This window comes from Filicampus tigris, chromosome 8 (assembly GCF_054856515.1).
Source record: "Filicampus tigris isolate MCC_2025a chromosome 8, RoL_Ftig_1.0, whole genome shotgun sequence".
Classification (NCBI taxonomy): domain Eukaryota; kingdom Metazoa; phylum Chordata; class Actinopteri; order Syngnathiformes; family Syngnathidae; genus Filicampus; species Filicampus tigris.
Genome location: NC_141224.1, coordinates 3,798,082 through 3,815,438, shown reverse-complemented (window position 1 = coordinate 3,815,438; position 17,357 = coordinate 3,798,082). Strand labels below are relative to the sequence as shown.

Below are 17,357 nucleotides of genomic sequence, written 5' to 3'. Positions count from 1 at the left end.
GTAGGAAATGAGGAAGAAACTGTAGGAAAGAAGATAGGTAGGTAGGTAAGACAATTGCAAGGTAGGAAGGAAGATGGGTAGAAAAAAGATATGTAGGTAACAAGAACGATAGGTATGGTAGCAATGAGTGTGCTTGTCTGTTTTATAGATCCCAGCCAGAGGAAATGGTGTACGATTTTGCTGACTATCAGTTCGAGTATGCCCACTCGTCTCGTCTAGTTTGTTGTTGAGCAAACACGAACAATCAAGTCCATGCATTATTCGACACCGTCATCTCTTCTACATACTTGATGATGATGATGATGATGATGATGATGATGATGATGATGATGATGAAGTAGATGGTGATGCGTATGTGCTCGAATAATCACACGGCAGCGCATTAAATAATTGAGCAGGCAGGCAACAGGGGGCGCCTGCACTTCCTGTGGAGACGGTGGCCACACACCGCGAGGCGGCCTCGCCACCGGGACCGGGACCCGAACGTGGACCGGGACCGGGCGACATTACACCCACATGCGGGCCTTTGCGTGACCTTTAGCTGATGACAGTCTGTGCGCTAAACTAGGCTAGGTGAGTCTCACGTGCACGCACAGTGTCATCTGCGTCGCTACAGCAACCAAGGGCACCTGCCGACAACTACCCGGAGTCACCACCCTGGCATATGACTGGAAACTGACAGCAAGGAGTTTCATTTTGACAAAGGTAGTGCCTGGGCACCATTTTGTGGTTAGGAGCTATGTTGGAATGAGTTGAGGAGTTACTTTTGAATAGAAGTACTGCATCGGCACCTTGAGACATTTTGGTGCCAACGAACTGTTGAAGTGAATTGCAGAGTTTCATTCGACAACAATAGTGCTTTGGAAGTGTAGTGTTTTCACACCATCTGAACTATGTTCAAATGAGTTGAGGATTTTCACTTTGACAAAAAATTGTTTTTGGCACCATCTTGAGGCATTTGTCAATTCCCGCGTATTTTGTGCTGTTTGCAGGAGGGCTTGTTTCTATCACGCTGTACAACAAATAAGTGCTTTTGGTATGACTGGAAAGTATCATGAGTCGAGTCAGTCGACCTACTGGTACGTGTATGTAGTATCCACACAGGATTTGTCACGTGACATGCTGGCACGTGCACATTTATGTACTGTACATGTAGTCTTGTCGTGTGGCAACACTGATGGGACTTTTTCTCAAGACAAATGCTTCATTAATGATTGAACGTACATAATCTGAACAATAAACAACTCTTTTCATTTGGAGGCTTTCAACGTTCATTTCAAACACTAAAAAAAACATTGAAGATGATGTCAAACGCACGCACACACGCATACTAAAACTCGCTCCTCACTCACTCACTCACTCACTCACGTCCTCATCCTATGAAGAACATGTTGTACTGCAATAAAAGAGTGTTTCAGTGTTGTGTCCCATCGAACAGCAAGACAGACAAATAGACGAAGGTGAGTGACTTGTCCATCATCGTACGAGGTGATGGGACTGATTGATGGTGCTTCAGAAGATAACATCGTGTAATTATGCGCCTCATATTTGCTATAATGTTGAACAAATGTATCTTTTGTTCGCATCTCATTTCCTCCCATCCCATTTGTTGTCTTTCTTTTCTTTTCTTCGTGGCTGTCTCATTTCCTCCCGTTGACCCTCCTCCAGTCCCTCCCTTGCTCGCTTCCTTCTGCTGCCGCTGCGGCCGCTGCCAGTTTTGGCGTCGGTGGTGTTCGCGTGCCGCACTTCTTGACTTCTTGTCTCGCTCGCTCGCGTGTGCGGGACGGCACGAATGGAGACAGCAGAGGACAGACCTCGACTTGCCTCGACTTGACTTGACGCCACCGACGTCCTTCATTAATTTCGTCCTGGACTCATTTGGTTTGCTTGCGGTGCGGCTGCATGTTGTCGTCTCGCCGGCCGGCCGGACTTTTTTTTTTTTTTTTAGTGTGTGTTTTTCTGATGCGCAAGTTGTGTGGAGGAAACATGAGATTTCAAGTGTGTTTGAGTGAGTGAGGAGTGAAAGTGGTTCACTTGTGTCTGCTGCGGACGTTTTCAGCGCCTTTTCTCTTTTTTGTCTCTTGTGTTCTTTCTTGAGGTTGATGGAGGACATTGCTTGTGTTTTCTTGTAAATGTCAGTACTAATTGTTGTGCATGTGACGTCATCTTTGGCGGGCTTGGGCTGCTAGCGTGCTAGCTGCTGCGCTAAAATCAGCGAAAGTGACAAAATGAACACGTAAGACCACACTCGTTGAGGTAAGAACAAAAGATTTCCTATCATATATATTTTTCAAATGTAAAACATGAAGTGAGAAAGAGGCTCTTATTATTCTGTTATGCTTTTAAGATGCACATGGTTGTCAACAAAGGTTATCAGCGAGACCCGTAACTCGCCAAACATACTTGTAATCTTATTTGAGTCTTGAGTCCATGTGGGTATGTTACTTTCTCAAAAGATTGACCAATCTCAAATGTTGAAAATGGCTGTTTGCAGAGCTGGGCACTTGACCCTTTTTTGCCGGTCCGGCCGCGACCCTCCACCCTTGACCTGGGTACCCTTCCGGCCGCGACCCTCCGGCCATATTCATAAACATTGTCAGCCTAAAAAGAAACCTTTCACTGAGTAGGCTGAGATTAAATTTGGCCGCCTCGCGACCACGTCAAATGAATGAAGGCCGATTAGTGGGCCGGACTAAAATCCACTTCCGGTCATGCTTAGTCCAGCCATTTTTAAAAATTTGTCACCCACAAAGATGGGCATCCGGCCGGAGGGTCCGACTGGTCCGGCCCAGGGACGGACTGCCCAGCTCTGGCTGTTTGTCATTGACAATGACGCAATGTTGTGTGCAGTTTCTTGTTGTTGTTTCTGTTTTTTTCTTTTGGGTTTCTTTCTTTTTTGAGATGCGAGGATTCGGTCCGACGCCAGCGAGACGTTTGCAAAAGACAGCATTTATACTGTATGATGACCTCATGTACAGCATCATGCTAGTAACACATAATAGCATTTTTCATATGAGCCACCTGACAAGATGAATTAGGACCAAAATGTGATGGTGGGAATGAGTTGACCTTTTTGTGTGACCTCAGGAGTTGGATGGCTCTCATTAATGAAAGTCAAGTTATTAATTAGGTCCATTCACTCATGAACCTTTGGAATGGTTCATTAGCTGCCAGACATTTGCACTCACCGTGCTGGACATTATGAGCATCTGTCACCGAGATTTGTGTAGGGACATTTTAGGTTTGATCTGGTGAGTCATTCATGAGCTTTGTGGGGATACGTTTCGGAGACATTTATGACAAATGTTATGAAACCCTTTCAAAGGTTTGTGTGGAGACATTTTGAAGACACTTTAAGAGTCATTTGAGGTGCCTTGCTTGTGTAAACACATCCAGGAGGTATTTTCTTCATCCTTTAAGAGACATTGATTGTGTGGGTACATTTCAGAGATGTGTATTTCTGAGGTTCGTGTTGAGATATTTATGGTGCCTTTAGGAGACACTTAATTGATGGAATGATTTTAGTTGGTTTGTGGGGCGATATTCAGGAGACATTTCTGAGATATTTCTGAGGTTTGTGTGGTGCATTGAAAATCAGTGGGGTCGTGTGCTACCTGGCTGCACATATAGACTGAAAAATAGTTGTATTTTTTTGAAGTGGCACATATCGGGAATATATGGCCTACCCATGGTAATTAGTTTCTGATCGTGAATATATGTCGCCAATGAATGTTGGCCTTTTTGCACTGTTAGTTATTTCATTAAGCTGCTGCTTCAGTAAGTCCGTGAAAATTCTGTAAAAGCGTGAACCGATCCCTGGTGGAAAAAAAGGTTGACTCCACTGATTCAGAGCAGGGGTCGTCAATCCGGTTCCCGGAGTGCCGCTGTCCTGCGTGTTTTCCCGGATCGCTCCCTGCTGCAACACACATGATTCAAATGATCCGCAAGGTCTGCAAAAGCGGGATAACTATCCTGATCATTTGAATCAGGTGTGTTGCAGCAGAGAGAGACCCTGGAAAACAGACAGGACAGCAGCCCTCCAGGAGCAGGATTGAAGACCCCATTTAGAGGTTTGTGTTGATGAATTTAGGAGACGTTGTGGAGAAAATTCTGAGAATTTATTTTGGAGACATTTGAGGTTTTCAGGAGATTTGTGCGGGTCTATTCATGAGACACTTTAGCAGTCATTTTTGGTTTGTGCCGGGACATTAATGTGTTATTTTATGAGACATTTCTCCTTATTTATAGAGGCTGTGGTGATAAATTAACAAGCATTTTATGTGGAGACATTTATGGGACATTTAGGAAACACTTGAGCAATGGTTTGTGCGCCGAAATTTAGGAGACGTTTCAGATTTAATATATTACAGTATAAGGCTTGTGTTGATGCATTTAGGAGGTTTTGCGTATTTTAGGAGTCATTTAGTAGGTTTGCATGGATATTTTTAGGAGGTTTTATGAGATGTCTGAAATTTTACGAGACATTTGAAGGTATTTATGAGGTTTTGTGTTGCTAAATTTAGGAGTCGTTGAAATATTTTGGAGATATTTATGAGCTTTGTATCAACTTTTAAATATTTCTAAATACTGTTCTGAAATATGGTATGAACCTTCGCTGTGCCATATGGCTGAAAAGTGTATTATGATAGAAGTCATTCATATCGGTTGATATCGATATATATAAGAGCCCACGGTGACACCAGTGTAACAAACACTTTGAACTCCCCAGTTTCTTTGTTTTAAAATTTTATGTCTGACTTTTACCTAATCAATTTTTTTAAATATTAAAAAGGTTACAATGAAACACAACCATTCAGATGAAAAATCCCATTGAAAATATGTAATAGTAAAATAATTTTTCAAGGAATGTAAACAGTTTTTGCGTACATTTTTGTAATGTGCAATTTTGTTTGCATGCATGCTCCTTAAGCAGTGCCGTAAATGCTCATTGCGGAGGATGCTCTCCCCAGATCGTTGATGCAGCGACATGAAGCTTCATTTGTTCTCCGTACGATGCAAGTGTGGTGAAGTGGTTGCACTCTGTACTCTGTTGGAGGGTACAGTTGACCAACAGTCTTGGTTGGACTTGAACTTGTTAACGGGCTCATTCTTGCCATCGGACATGTTCTTGTTTGACTTGACTGTGACTTCCTGGCCATGCTTAGCGCTCCAAATGTCCTCTTATGTGCTTGTAAAATCGTGACACAAATCTAACTGCGCTTTGTCGCCTCCACCTACTGTTCTGACTTTTTTCTTTGGAACAATCTATCGCAGGAATTTTCTAGTGATGTCGATTACGTGTCTATCGTGATATTTACTGATATTCAATTATTGCCCAGGCCTGGAATGAACCAGTTCAAACCTGCTAACAGTCTCTGAAAACGTCTCTGAAATGTCTCACACAAACCTTTGTCTCATAAAAGTCTCCAAAATGCCTCAGATGTTTTAGGGCAGTTTGGAGATGTTTTCTGAAACATTTGGAGATCTTGATGTGCTTTGAGTGGAGACCTTTTTGGAGACTTGTTAAGCAACATTTGGCAGACATTCTTGAGATATTTTCACAGCTATTTATGGATCTGGTCTTGATTTAATGAGGTGTTCTTTTTCTCATGCGTGAGACGTTTTGTGAATCCTTTGTGTGCCATTTTAAGAGGCCGTGCGGTTTTCTCAGGGTCGTGACGATGGGTCCCCCCTCGGGAGTGAAGACGCTCCCATGCCGCCGCCCCGCCTCCCCGCTTCTGCCGCTTCTGCCGCTGCTGCTGCTGCTGTTGGCGCGTGCCGAGCGGATCCTTGGCGGGGGCCAGCGACGACAGAACGTGACGCTGGCCGTCATCCTGCCCGAGCGCAACACGGCATATCCGTGGGCGTGGCCGCGCGTGGGCCCCGCCCTGGTGCGGGCGGTGCAGCAGGTCAACGACCACCCCGCCCTACTGCCCGGCGTACGCCTGAGCTACGTGTTCAAGAGCAGCGAGGACAAAGACGGCATCTGCTCCGAGTCGGTGGCGCCGCTGATGGCGGTGGACCTGAAGCTGGCGCACGACCCGTGGGCCTTCATCGGGCCGGGCTGCTCGTACGCGTCGTCGCCCGTGGGTCGGTTCACCACCCACTGGGACGTGCCCATGGTGACGGCGGGCGCGCCGGCCGTGGCCTTCTACGGCGGCATCTACCGATCCATCACCAACACGGGCCCCACCCACAAGAAGCTGGGCAAGTTCGCCCTGCGCATCTGCCAGCGCTTTGGCTGGCGCCGCCACGTCATGCTGATGTTCAACGACAACAAGGTGGACGACCGACCGTGCTACTTCGCCGTGGAGGGCCTCTACGACGAGCTCAAGAGGATCAACATCACGCTGGTGGACAGCGTCTTCGAGGAGAACCGCCCGCACATCGACTACGCGCAGATTCTCGCCGACATCCAGAACGAGAGCAGAGGTCAGTACAAGCTTGATAATCGATTAGTTGTCGATTAATCGATGAATTTTGTCACCGCTACAACCGAGTATTTCTTTTCATGTACGGGGGGGGGTGCCCTTTTGAGGTCTTGTGAGAATTTAGACCAAGAAAACCTGAAAACCTTTTTTGCGCATTTTCAAGAAGTTGGGGTGCGTCCCCTCGACACTTCTCTGACGGCTGCTGCGTGATTTCCATCCGAGCTGTGGCGTACGCACGAAGCGACGGTCTAAGTCATCGCTCATCAAACGGCGGCGGATGCTGCTTAACTGCAGCTGTGGCAATTTTGCCCAAAATGGCGACCTGCTTCTGTATCGCTTGGGAATGCCTCTCAGCTGCCTCACTTTGCTTGCGTTTGCTAATATCGCTTCTTCAGAGATGGATGTTCTGCCGTAGGTTCAGCAAAACTCCCCACGGCGCCCAAAATTACGCGGCAAATATTTGACACCTGCTTGCACAAGCCATCCGTCTCTAATTAGTGGGTCTTCCTCAGGTGCACTGGTTTCTTAAAAAAGTATAACTACGTGACGCTGATCAATATTGGTGTCCGCACGACTTGACCACACGCGCTCATCCTCAATGACAGCAGCAACCGTTGACTGGTGTGCACCCCCATGAGCGTCCATGTTTGCCGCAGGGCAGCTGCAGCGGAAACATGACACGACAAACCCCCCCACCACCCCTCCCGATCGATGGCGGCCGCCAGCTTGGAGCACTTTGTGTCTGGCCCAAGGCACTGGGAACACTAGCAGCCACACTAGCTTGGCTCACAATGGCAAAAGAAAGGAGCACGTGTCAGGGTTCGTGGGGGGGGGGGGGGGGGGGGGGGGAGTAGAGGACCCAAATGCAGAAACGGGGAAGGCAGGTTAGCGGTCAAAAACGTTTATTTGAATGTCCAGTGCGACCGGGGTGGAGTGGAGCTCTGGCGCGTGGCAAACTGACCACAGGTACGGGGCTCAGGCCAGCCGGCTGGGCAGGCAGGCAGGGTTCACGAGAGCAATGATGGCAACGATTAATCTGTGGTCATAGAAAAGACAACAACATATACACTTTATATATGCAAGGTAGAGCTCAGTAAAAGGCGCTATGTAGCTACAAACTTCTTGGAAAGCGTAGACTGGCGACATGTTGGCGGCCCAGACCATCTTAAGTAATGGCAGTGATTAGGGAGATTGAACTCAGCTGCCGACAACTCCAACACACGAAACCTGCAAAGCATCCAAACACACACACACACACACAAAGGTGCTGAGGCAGCACACCTGACAACATGTTCACACAAACAATAAGAATCAAACACTTGTTTTACAAGGCACCTTTCAAGCCATCGCACAGGGCAGTTCAGCAGCATTGCAACACAATCAAATATACGCAACTGTCATGACAACGCTAGTGGCAAAATCAAAGCGGAACGGTCACTTTTCAAAGAATACAAAACAGTTGAATAAATCCAACACAACGCTTGGATTGACATTCAAGTATGACTCACATTCATCTCCTCAAAATAATGACAAGGCAGAGGAAAACAAAGGATAGGATTCCCTCAGTAGCGGCAAGCCAAATCGAACAATAGAAAATGATACCATAGACCTTCTGTGATTTATCTTGCTATATGTCTGTCGCAGCTCTACCTGCGCCCCGAAAAGGCCTCTTTCCTTCTGATAGTCTGCTGGCCTGGCTGCATCAGAGCGCCTCATTGTCAGCCCTGAGTGTGTGCACGTCACGCAGAGAAAGGCGGAACAGCGAGGAGGGTGGATTTTTATTCATTGTTGGTTTTTTTTTGTTTTTGTTTCTGGTTTTTTTAACTCTGACTTGAAAGCCAGCATGTGGATTGGTGCTTTGGGCTGGCGTGGCTGCTTTAGAGTGCCTCGTTGTCACAGTGTGGGAAAGACCTGTCACCGTACTCGCTTGACATTTGTATTTATTATGGCTAAGCGTAGGAAAGAGGCTAGCTAAATGAAAACAACATTCGACGTAACCGCGGCCTACTACGCTCCTGTCTTTTCATGTTGCTCATCTTGAGTGCTGATGTTTGGGGAGCCCGTCGTTTTGGGGGCTGTGACTTCGTGTCAAGCATCAATCCAGGCAAACCGCATCAGGCTTGTCTTTGCCCGTAGATTGGGCACCACTCGCTACACCAGCGCCACATAGCACACAACAAGTGTGTGTGCGCGTGTATGTGTGTTTGTGTGTTTCTGTGGGCGTGCGCGCGCATTCCCAGCCGCCTCCCAACAGGACATTCATTAACCGAGGTCAGCAACCTGCAGCCTTATAAGGAAGCTGCAGCGCGCCTATCAGATGTACAGCTATTTCCTGACAAACACGCTCATTCCACTCGCCCGCTTTCTCGCCACCATCCCAACATTTGATTGTTTTTGCCACAAACTCACAACATTTTCACTCCGCCTTCCGACGTTGGCGGCGCTTTTACGAGCTTACCGAGCGGTGAAGGTGGCGGCGCACGTTAATTTCTTTCATGAGCTAGCGGGAATACGACTCAGCTCACAAGATCTAAATTGAGACATTGTGTCTCATTAATGCACAGCCAGATGTTAGCGGCTGACAAGCGATCGCACACGCGCGCACACGCACACGCAGCTTTCCCCTCATGGCGTGAAGACGACCTGTGACCGCGTTTGGTTGAAAGACGACAACAAGAGGCACAACGGCAAGGCGTGCTTTTGGATTTTGGCTTTTCAAGCGATGACATCACTGCAGCTGCTTTGAATGAAGATTCCAAAAGCTGCTTGACACAAACGAGCCCCAATTTTCCCTTCTTGCCCGACCAACCGCGACACATTGGGGCCAATTGGGACCGGCCTCACCGCTAATCTCAGCAAGTCATTGACATCCTTTATAAAGCTTTATAATTACGTATATTTTTTTCTGAAATTGTAGCATGGAATCTTGAAGACAGCATTTACAATATGGCAGATAAGGGCAGGCTCAAGTATTGTTTTTTTTTTTTTTTTTGAATTAAAGTTCATCCCGCTAAGATGGCGAGCCTTGATGCATGTCACGATGGGAGGAGCCAATCACGGAAAGTATTTTTAAGCCTGTTTCGGGGCACAGCCAAGGTTTCAGTGTTTTAGCCATGTGTGCGTGCGTGCGTGCGTGGCTGCTTTTACTGCTGACTTCCCGTTGGTGGAACAATAGAAACGCTGGAACAGGAACAGCAGCAGCACTAGTGACGCCGCTCCCGAGACTTCCTGACGCACGAGAGGAAGACGAGACACGGCATGCGTGCACTAGCAATAGTACCGCTAACGCACAGCAAATACACAACAAAGGCCACAATAAAACTCAGCAAATGCGTCACTCGACACTCAAGAAAGGGCAGTGGCGGGCGGCGACATTGGCATGCAGGCCTTCAGCGGGCACCGAAGCCGCCTCGTAATAACAACATCACGTCGCCAAATAATGGACTGAAGTGCAAGAGAGCGGCATTTGGCCTATTTGAGGTTGGAGAAACACTCTTAGCTTGATCTCTCGTGACATCGCTTCCAAACCAGTCCAAACCTGTGCACTGCTATCTCGTGCGTCACTATCAATATTGAGTAAAAGGAAAAGAGACGCGGATGCACACCTGCTTTCTTTTGCCCCTGCCTGACTGTGTAAGCTAGCTTGTAGCGCTCATCCACGTTGCTCTCAGAGTGCCCCCCCCCCCAAAAAAAACTTTTCTGGCTTGCAACAAGCCTGTCAGCACCGGTGTAGGTTGACCTCGCCTCACAAGGTCCAGTTTTCGAGTTTGCCTTCAAATGGGGCCTTGAAAAGCAATTTGTAATCATGTCCCACATCATCCTCACTTGTCAAATCAATTTTTGCTACGCGTGCTAAACTTAACCAATCAGAGCGGTCAACATCACACACTATTTAGCTCAACCAATCAGATATTTATTTCCACAAAAACAAACGCCAAAAGCCCTTGTGTGTTTGTCTGTGTGTTTGTTTGTGTCTTCCTCAGTGATGTTCGTGTGCTGTTCGCCGGACGTGTTCCGGAATTTGATGGTGCACTTCCGCCGCACCGCCCTTCCCCACGAGCAGTACGTCTTCTTCTTCATCGACGTGTTCGGCGAGAGCCTCAAGTCGGAGCGCCGACAGCCTTGGGCACGCGGCGACAGCGACGACGCCGTGGCCAAGGAGGCCTTCCAGGTAGCGCCTCCGCCCCCACCTCGCTTTCCCGTCACATGAGCTGGCGTCGCCTCGGGTTTTTTGAGCACACTTCGCCACGTCCGTCCACTGACACGCTGTGAACACGTTCAACATACTCGCGCCCGCTGCCGCTGTCTGCCTACGTCAACACACGAGCTGATGAGACAAACGTCAGCACGCTCGTGGACATGCGTGTTGTTGACATGATGACATGCGTCATATGTGTTAGTTTGAATAATGGTGTTCCTCACGTGATGTTGAAACAGTGGGTTGTATTTTCGTAGACTGCGTAGGTGTGCTCGGGTGTAAAAACCGCCACACTTTGATTTTTTTTTTTGCCGGTGCAAGCCTCGTTTAGCATCTTTGTGAATTTGGCTTTATGGCGGATTGAGGGCGTTTTCTTTGACTCGCTGCGGCGCACCTGAAAGTGGACGATTATCGCCACGAGGATAATTTTTCCATATGATGTGCAGCCCTCGTGTCGTTACATATTAGGTTGAATAATGATGTGCGTCATAAATGTTGTCTCGGTGACATAAAGACTTGTGTCGTTGACAGGTTGACGTGTCTCATACGTGTTATGTTGAATAATGATGGTTGTCATACATCTTGTTGACACAATGATGTGTTTCGCATGTGGTGTTGCGTCTTTTTCATTTAGATTGTGGCTGACATGTCGTTGTTGACAGGCCTCCGTGTGTCATGCGCGTTGTTGACATGCTGACATGTCTAACGAGTCCGTAGTGACATGATGACGTGCGTCATACGTGTTATGTTGAATGATGACGTGCAGTGCGTGATGTTGACACTGTACCGTAAGTGTTGTTGTCTTTTTGGATGTGTCGTTAACGGGTTGATGTGTGTCACATAAGATGTCATTATTCTACATAACATGCGCCATCGCATGTTATGTAGAATAATGACATCTTATGTGCATGTTATTCACAAGGTGATGTGTGTCATATGTTCTATATTGAATAATGGCGTCTGTCATACCAGTTGTTGACAAGGTGTCATATGTGTTACTGTATTACCGACGTTAAGACTTGTTTCAGTCATGTCGTTTCTGACATAATGATGTGTGTCACACGTGATGGTGAAATGATGACTTACGTCAGACGTGTTGCTGGTGTGTCATTTGTGTGTTGGTGTCTTGTTGACATGATAATGTGTGCTATACATGTTGCTGACATAATGACACGTTCCAGATGTGCTTTTGACAGGATCCCAAGCGTCACACATGTTGCTGACTTGATGACGTGTCCTATCTATTGTTGTCTTGTTAACATGATGTGTGTCATACAAGCAGATTGACATATTGTGTATCATGTTGTTTTGTTGTCTTGCCAAGGTGCCATACGTGTCACTGACACTTGATGATATGTGTCATACAAGATGCGTGTCATATGTCTTGTCTTGCTGACATGAGGTGTCATTTGTGTCAGTGACGCGATGACGTGCGTCATATGTGTTGTTGTCAGAGCGTTAAGATCCTGACCTATCGAGAGCCTCAGAACTCCGAGTACAAGAACTTTGTGGAGAACCTGAAGATGGACGCCAAGACGATGTTCAACTACACCATCGACAACTCGCTGGTCAGTGCGAACGCGCATGACGCACGCACACGCACAGAAATAAATATAGACCCTCCACTCTGCGCCAAAAGCTAAGCTAACATGCAACAATGTCCATCCAAATGTTGCGCTGATCTTTACAAGCGGCTGCTATCAGCCACTTTGCTCTATGCACCAATATACGTAATCACATTACGGCACTACCCTGGCTCCCTTATCGCACACACCCTTTGTGTGTGTGCATGCGTGTGTGTGTATGGCATGAGCAGGTTGTCAGGCTGCTTGTAAAGCCAGTTAATCAGTAGCAGACAGCTGAGAGACACTAATGAGCTTACCTCTGCCTCTCTCACACACAAGCAGACACACTCAGGGAGCGCAATAAATGTCAGCAAACACTAAGTCATTTTTGAGTGGTGATTGTGTATTTGTATCGTATATTCCCACGTGTCGTCAAAGCTGAGCGGCCAACGGGCTTTGACATTGACAGTATACAACGGCCAAGAGCGAGGCGTGATGTGCTGCAGACCAATGTCAATAATCAGCCTGCGTCGCCAAGTTGTTGACGGACATGAGAGTCGTGCGAGGACTTCAAGTTGCCCTCGAAGGTCAATTTCACAAACATATCACAAAGAAAAAGCGAGCCAAACCACCCACAAGGGAGATTTGGGAGAAATAATTTGAGTCCTCCCAGATGTGCTCATGCATTGCAACACACTGACAGCCGCTTCCTGCCAGGGACGCCGTGCGCTTCCATCGCTCAAGCGCATTTTTCATAGTGGCGCTGTGGAGGAGGCGCTCGCTCAGCTTGGCTGCACCCAAATCAAAACGCGCAAACCAATGCCCAAAGGCCCAAACACTTGATTATATTGTACCTTAAAACCCTAAAAAAAATATACTGTATATATGGTAAATAAATAACCTCCTCGGCTGGATCATCTTCTGCACTTGGTCAAATCTGTCCAAGCCTAAGTTCATCCTGCAGGTCACTTTCCAATTTCCCAATGTGTCATGTATCGGATTTGGTTTTCATGTCAGTGTGAACAGTACAATTCCATTTAATTTGTTCAGTTCTGACGCGGGCGTCTTTTGTATGTGGATCGAAATCAGATGCGACGGCAGGAGGCAAATTGGGATGCCAGCTGGGCCGCTTCAAATGAAATAGTTGTCACAATTTAGCTGAGTGTCTGTTCTATTTGGGGCCGTTTTTTTAGAGGTGCAGTGATTCAATGATTAACCGACAACTAATCAATTATTAAATTAATTGATGCTTCGATTCATCGATTACAGATGATTAAATAAAAAAAATGTAATCATTAATCAAATTCAAAAATCTCATTGGAAATTGTCCAAAGGCTCGTACTTTCAACCTCTGACCAGTAGATCTTGTCCAATTCCTACTGTCCTCCATGAAAGCGGACGGATTATCATTGTGTTGGATCCAAATTTCGAACCCTTGCAAACAACTACTTTTACTTTGCAAAACAACCATCAACATTTCTGATGGATGTTATGGACCAAACCAGTAGCTCAATTATCCATTTCTATTTCCATACTGTGAATTTGAAATGATGTCCTGTTTTTGTATGAAGGTACGGAAAAGGTAGCCCTACAATATTAGATACCAACATGACTTGATTACAATAACCAACATCCTGTTTCTTAGGTTTGTAGTAACCGGGCTGCTATTTTCTCAAATGCATCAGGAACATAAAAACATTTTTGCAGTTCAACGTCATCCATAATCAAAATATCAATATAATTTTTATCCACAGACAAACGAGGCCTGGCTCGGATGGGAAAAAATTGGAATTGTACTGCTCACATATGGGCAAACAAAACGGCTGCCACACACTTTGAGATACAGTATTAAAAGTCACTTGAGCACCTCGTCTTACTCTCTCACTGTCAGCAAGTGGGTGACTATCGTATCACAAACCAGAGCCTTTTTTTCTAACCAATGAAACTCCAATCCTATCCTGAATCTTTAAATGTTAGCTCAACGCTCAGATAGAAAGCAAAACGGCTTCGACGGGCTAGCGGAAGTTAGCATTGATGTGGTGTGGCCTTGAAAGAACACGCAAGCGAACGCTGTTTGCATGACGCCATCTTTGCGTCTTCCAGATGAACATCATCGCCGGCGGTTTCTACGACGGCCTGATGCTCTACGCGCACGCGCTCAACGAAACCATGAATGCGTCCAGCCCGCGGCCTCCGGGGAAGGTGGTCACCCAGCGCATGTGGAACAGAACCTTTCACGGTCTGTTTGACTTTTACCATTTCAAACAAACACCTTTGCTTCTTTCAAGCGCCAGTTTGCAAACAAACACCTTTGCTTCTTTCAAGCACCAGTTTGCAAACTTTTGGATGAGCTAAAATGAAGAGGACTAAGTGAAATGATGTCGCTCTAAAGAGATTTCAAAAGTCAAATCATTTACACAGATTTTTGCAGTTTTATTACTGACTATTGTAAAGGATTTTTTACTATGGTTCGGGACTGGAGCGGGATGTTCTTTTTTTTCTGTGGGATGGGATCGAAAATCCAGTTCCCCGTTCACCCTCTAACACATACACACACACACACAGGGTCAGACTTGTCCCGCTTGCCCCGATCACTTTGTCAGGCGTGTGTGTGTGTGCGTGTGTGTTGTGCTTTATTTGTCCGCCATTCCTACTCTTTGTTTTGGTCTGTCATCCATTAGCATGTCATCCATCATGAGTGTCGCACGCTTTGTTTGAAATGTCTTCACATTGCAACACAAACACCCTTCAGCGTGTTGTCTCTCAGCACAAACTCGCAGATTGCTTGCATTCCCAGCAGCGGACACTTGAGCACACATGAAGTGGACATGACAGACGAGGGGTGTTGGTGCTGTCAATCAATGGCGGGACTTGTTGTACTTCCCAAAATTGCCTCAGTGTTGTTGACTGATTGAATTGAATATTGAATGCACCGTATGCAGTACCAGAGAGGGAAATGCTAACTGTACTGTACCAAATACAACGGCGGCTTTGGGTTACAATTTGAATTGGTTCTGTGACCACACTCGTGAGTCAAAACCATGCAATGCGCTTTTCCTGTTGAAATGAACGGAAATGGCTGGCGTTCATCTGTTCCTGCAACCCAAAAACAAAAAAATGTTGTGTGTTTGTACTTTCCACATTGTTATCATCAAGCAGTAGAATGCAAATGTCGTTGTCTGCATTAATTGAGTGATGCTACTGCCTGTGTGCCCCCCTTGCTTGGCCACCTGGGGGCAGTATAAGACAGACGGATGCATTTTGCTTCATGCGTGCAGTACTGCCTGGATGCAGAAGCCAATCGTATAGCAGCAGGGCATGTCCTGCCTGGTGGGAGTCATAATTCTGCCACAATGACTTCAAATATTTTCTACATTAGGCGTTCATTTGAACCCAAATGTATTCTTCTCAGCATTTCATATGAAGTAGAAGTAGTCTTTTAGCCCTCAGATGTGCATCAATATCTGGCGTCATTGAAGTGGTTGTCAGAGCGCACACCCCCCCCCCCCACCCCTGGTGGACCAAAGTAGCAACAACAGTTACTTGTGTGGAAAAATAGCCGTGAATGTATTCTCCATCCCAACGGGCCGGATCGGGGACCCCCCCTCTCCTGACGGGCCGGCCGTGGCCCGCGGGCCGTACCTTTGACACGGCTGTTAAATGTCGAAGGTGAGGTGAGCAGAGATGGCGACGTTGGATGGTTTTGTTAGCGAAAGAAGGACCGATGTCGTAATTGCATGTGATGATGTCGATGTTGTGGTCTGCTGCCACAAAAGGCAGGCGTGAAAGTGCCCTGCGCTGTCTCAGCGCTCGTCCCTTTGTCCTCCCCGGGCACATTCATCACGCCGCCGCCCGCCCACCGCCGCCAATCTCATTGTGTCGCCCCTGACAATTTGTCCTCCCGGACAAAATGCACGGCGGCAGGCTCAGACAAGTCACTTCCTGTTTGCTGTCACATGTAATGTTCCTAATTCCTTATCTTTGATTTACACGCTGCTGTTGCCTAGCAACAGGTCTCAGGTCACTTGTGACTTTTTATTCCTCACGAGCGGCACGCTCAGCAACACTTGGACAACATCGCTTCTCAAGAAGGAACAGAACAGGACTGGAAAGCAAAACAGCAAGAGCAGGGCTCCATGGGAATTTCGACCGTTCTGCAACAGCACGTCTTCAGCGATTGCAAGACGACAACAACAACAAACCAACTCAAGACTAAAGCTGGCTTTCCAATCCTGATTCATGTTGTTCCGACTTCTTGCTTGCCTCCATCACAGGCTCAATTTCACTTGTCTTCGTCGCTTGGACTCTTCATTGTCACTTTGATCACAGAACACGTGAAGCAACACGCGTGCGCAGACATTGAAATATGAACACGTCAGCATTACTTGTTATTGAAATAAATAACAACAGAAGCATTGAGTGTGCCTAGGCTGAGTATTTGTGTAAATGAGGGAAGACTTTCACTAAGTGAATGGATTTATTTGAAACAGGGGTCACCAACCTTTTTGAAGCTGAGAGTTTCTTCTTGAGAACTGATTAATGCAAAGGGCTACCAATTTGATACACACTTGTGAAATAAGAAATGTGTTCAAATTCCCTTTAAAGGGGAAGTCAACCCAAACATATTTTTTTCAAGCTTATGTCCTACTAGAGTCCTATAAGAGTTAATCCGCCCGTTTTTTAAATGGCCGCCCCCAGAGATGGCTAAAAAACAGGTGGATTAACTTAAATATTGCATTTGTGGAATCACAAATGCAATATTTATCAGAATGCCTCGTTTCAACTAGTGGGCTTGCATAATACATATTCTTGTGTGTGTTTCTGCACATGTGTGACATCATGATGCGAGCAGGTGTGACTGGGACATTGCAGCTGGACGTGGACGGAGACCGAGAGACCGACTTTGCGTTGTGGGACATGATTGACACCAACAACAGCTCTTTCCAGGTACGCGCACACAGCATCACTTCCTGTCACTGCTGGAGTGTTGTTGCGAGCGTTGCGTTGCGCTTGCTTCCAGATGGTGCTAGTGTACAACAGCTTAGAAGAGCAGCTGACGGACATTCCCGGAAGATCGCTGCACTGGCTGGGCGGAGGTCCTCCTCCTGACGTTCCCGTGTGCGGGTTCAGGAACGAAAACCCCGCTTGCCACGCCAGTAAATT

At 46.8% G+C, this 17,357-nt stretch overlaps 1 protein-coding gene across 3 annotated transcripts in view; it reads left to right on the top strand.

The window, feature by feature from the left end:
- Positions 1-1,370: 1,370 nt before the first annotated feature.
- The window catches only part of npr1b (natriuretic peptide receptor 1b), a 31,249-nt gene continuing 15,262 nt past the window's right edge, over positions 1,371-17,357 (top strand). Inside the window, exons 1-8 of one of the 3 annotated variants that reach the window (XM_086038305.1) lie at positions 1,702-2,008; positions 2,099-2,256; positions 5,672-6,432; positions 10,415-10,602; positions 12,084-12,197; positions 14,298-14,433; positions 17,047-17,141; positions 17,215-17,350. In XM_086038305.1, coding sequence (XP_085894431.1) covers positions 5,682-6,432; positions 10,415-10,602; positions 12,084-12,197; positions 14,298-14,433; positions 17,047-17,141; positions 17,215-17,350 — 1,420 coding nt within the window. In that variant the 5' untranslated portion in view covers positions 1,702-2,008; positions 2,099-2,256; positions 5,672-5,681. Of the gene's footprint in view, positions 1,461-1,701; positions 2,009-2,098; positions 2,257-4,988; positions 6,433-10,414; positions 10,603-12,083; positions 12,198-14,297; positions 14,434-17,046; positions 17,142-17,214; positions 17,351-17,357 lie in introns of those variants that run through there. The other 2 variants (XM_086038307.1, XM_086038304.1) reach the window with 2 other exon arrangements.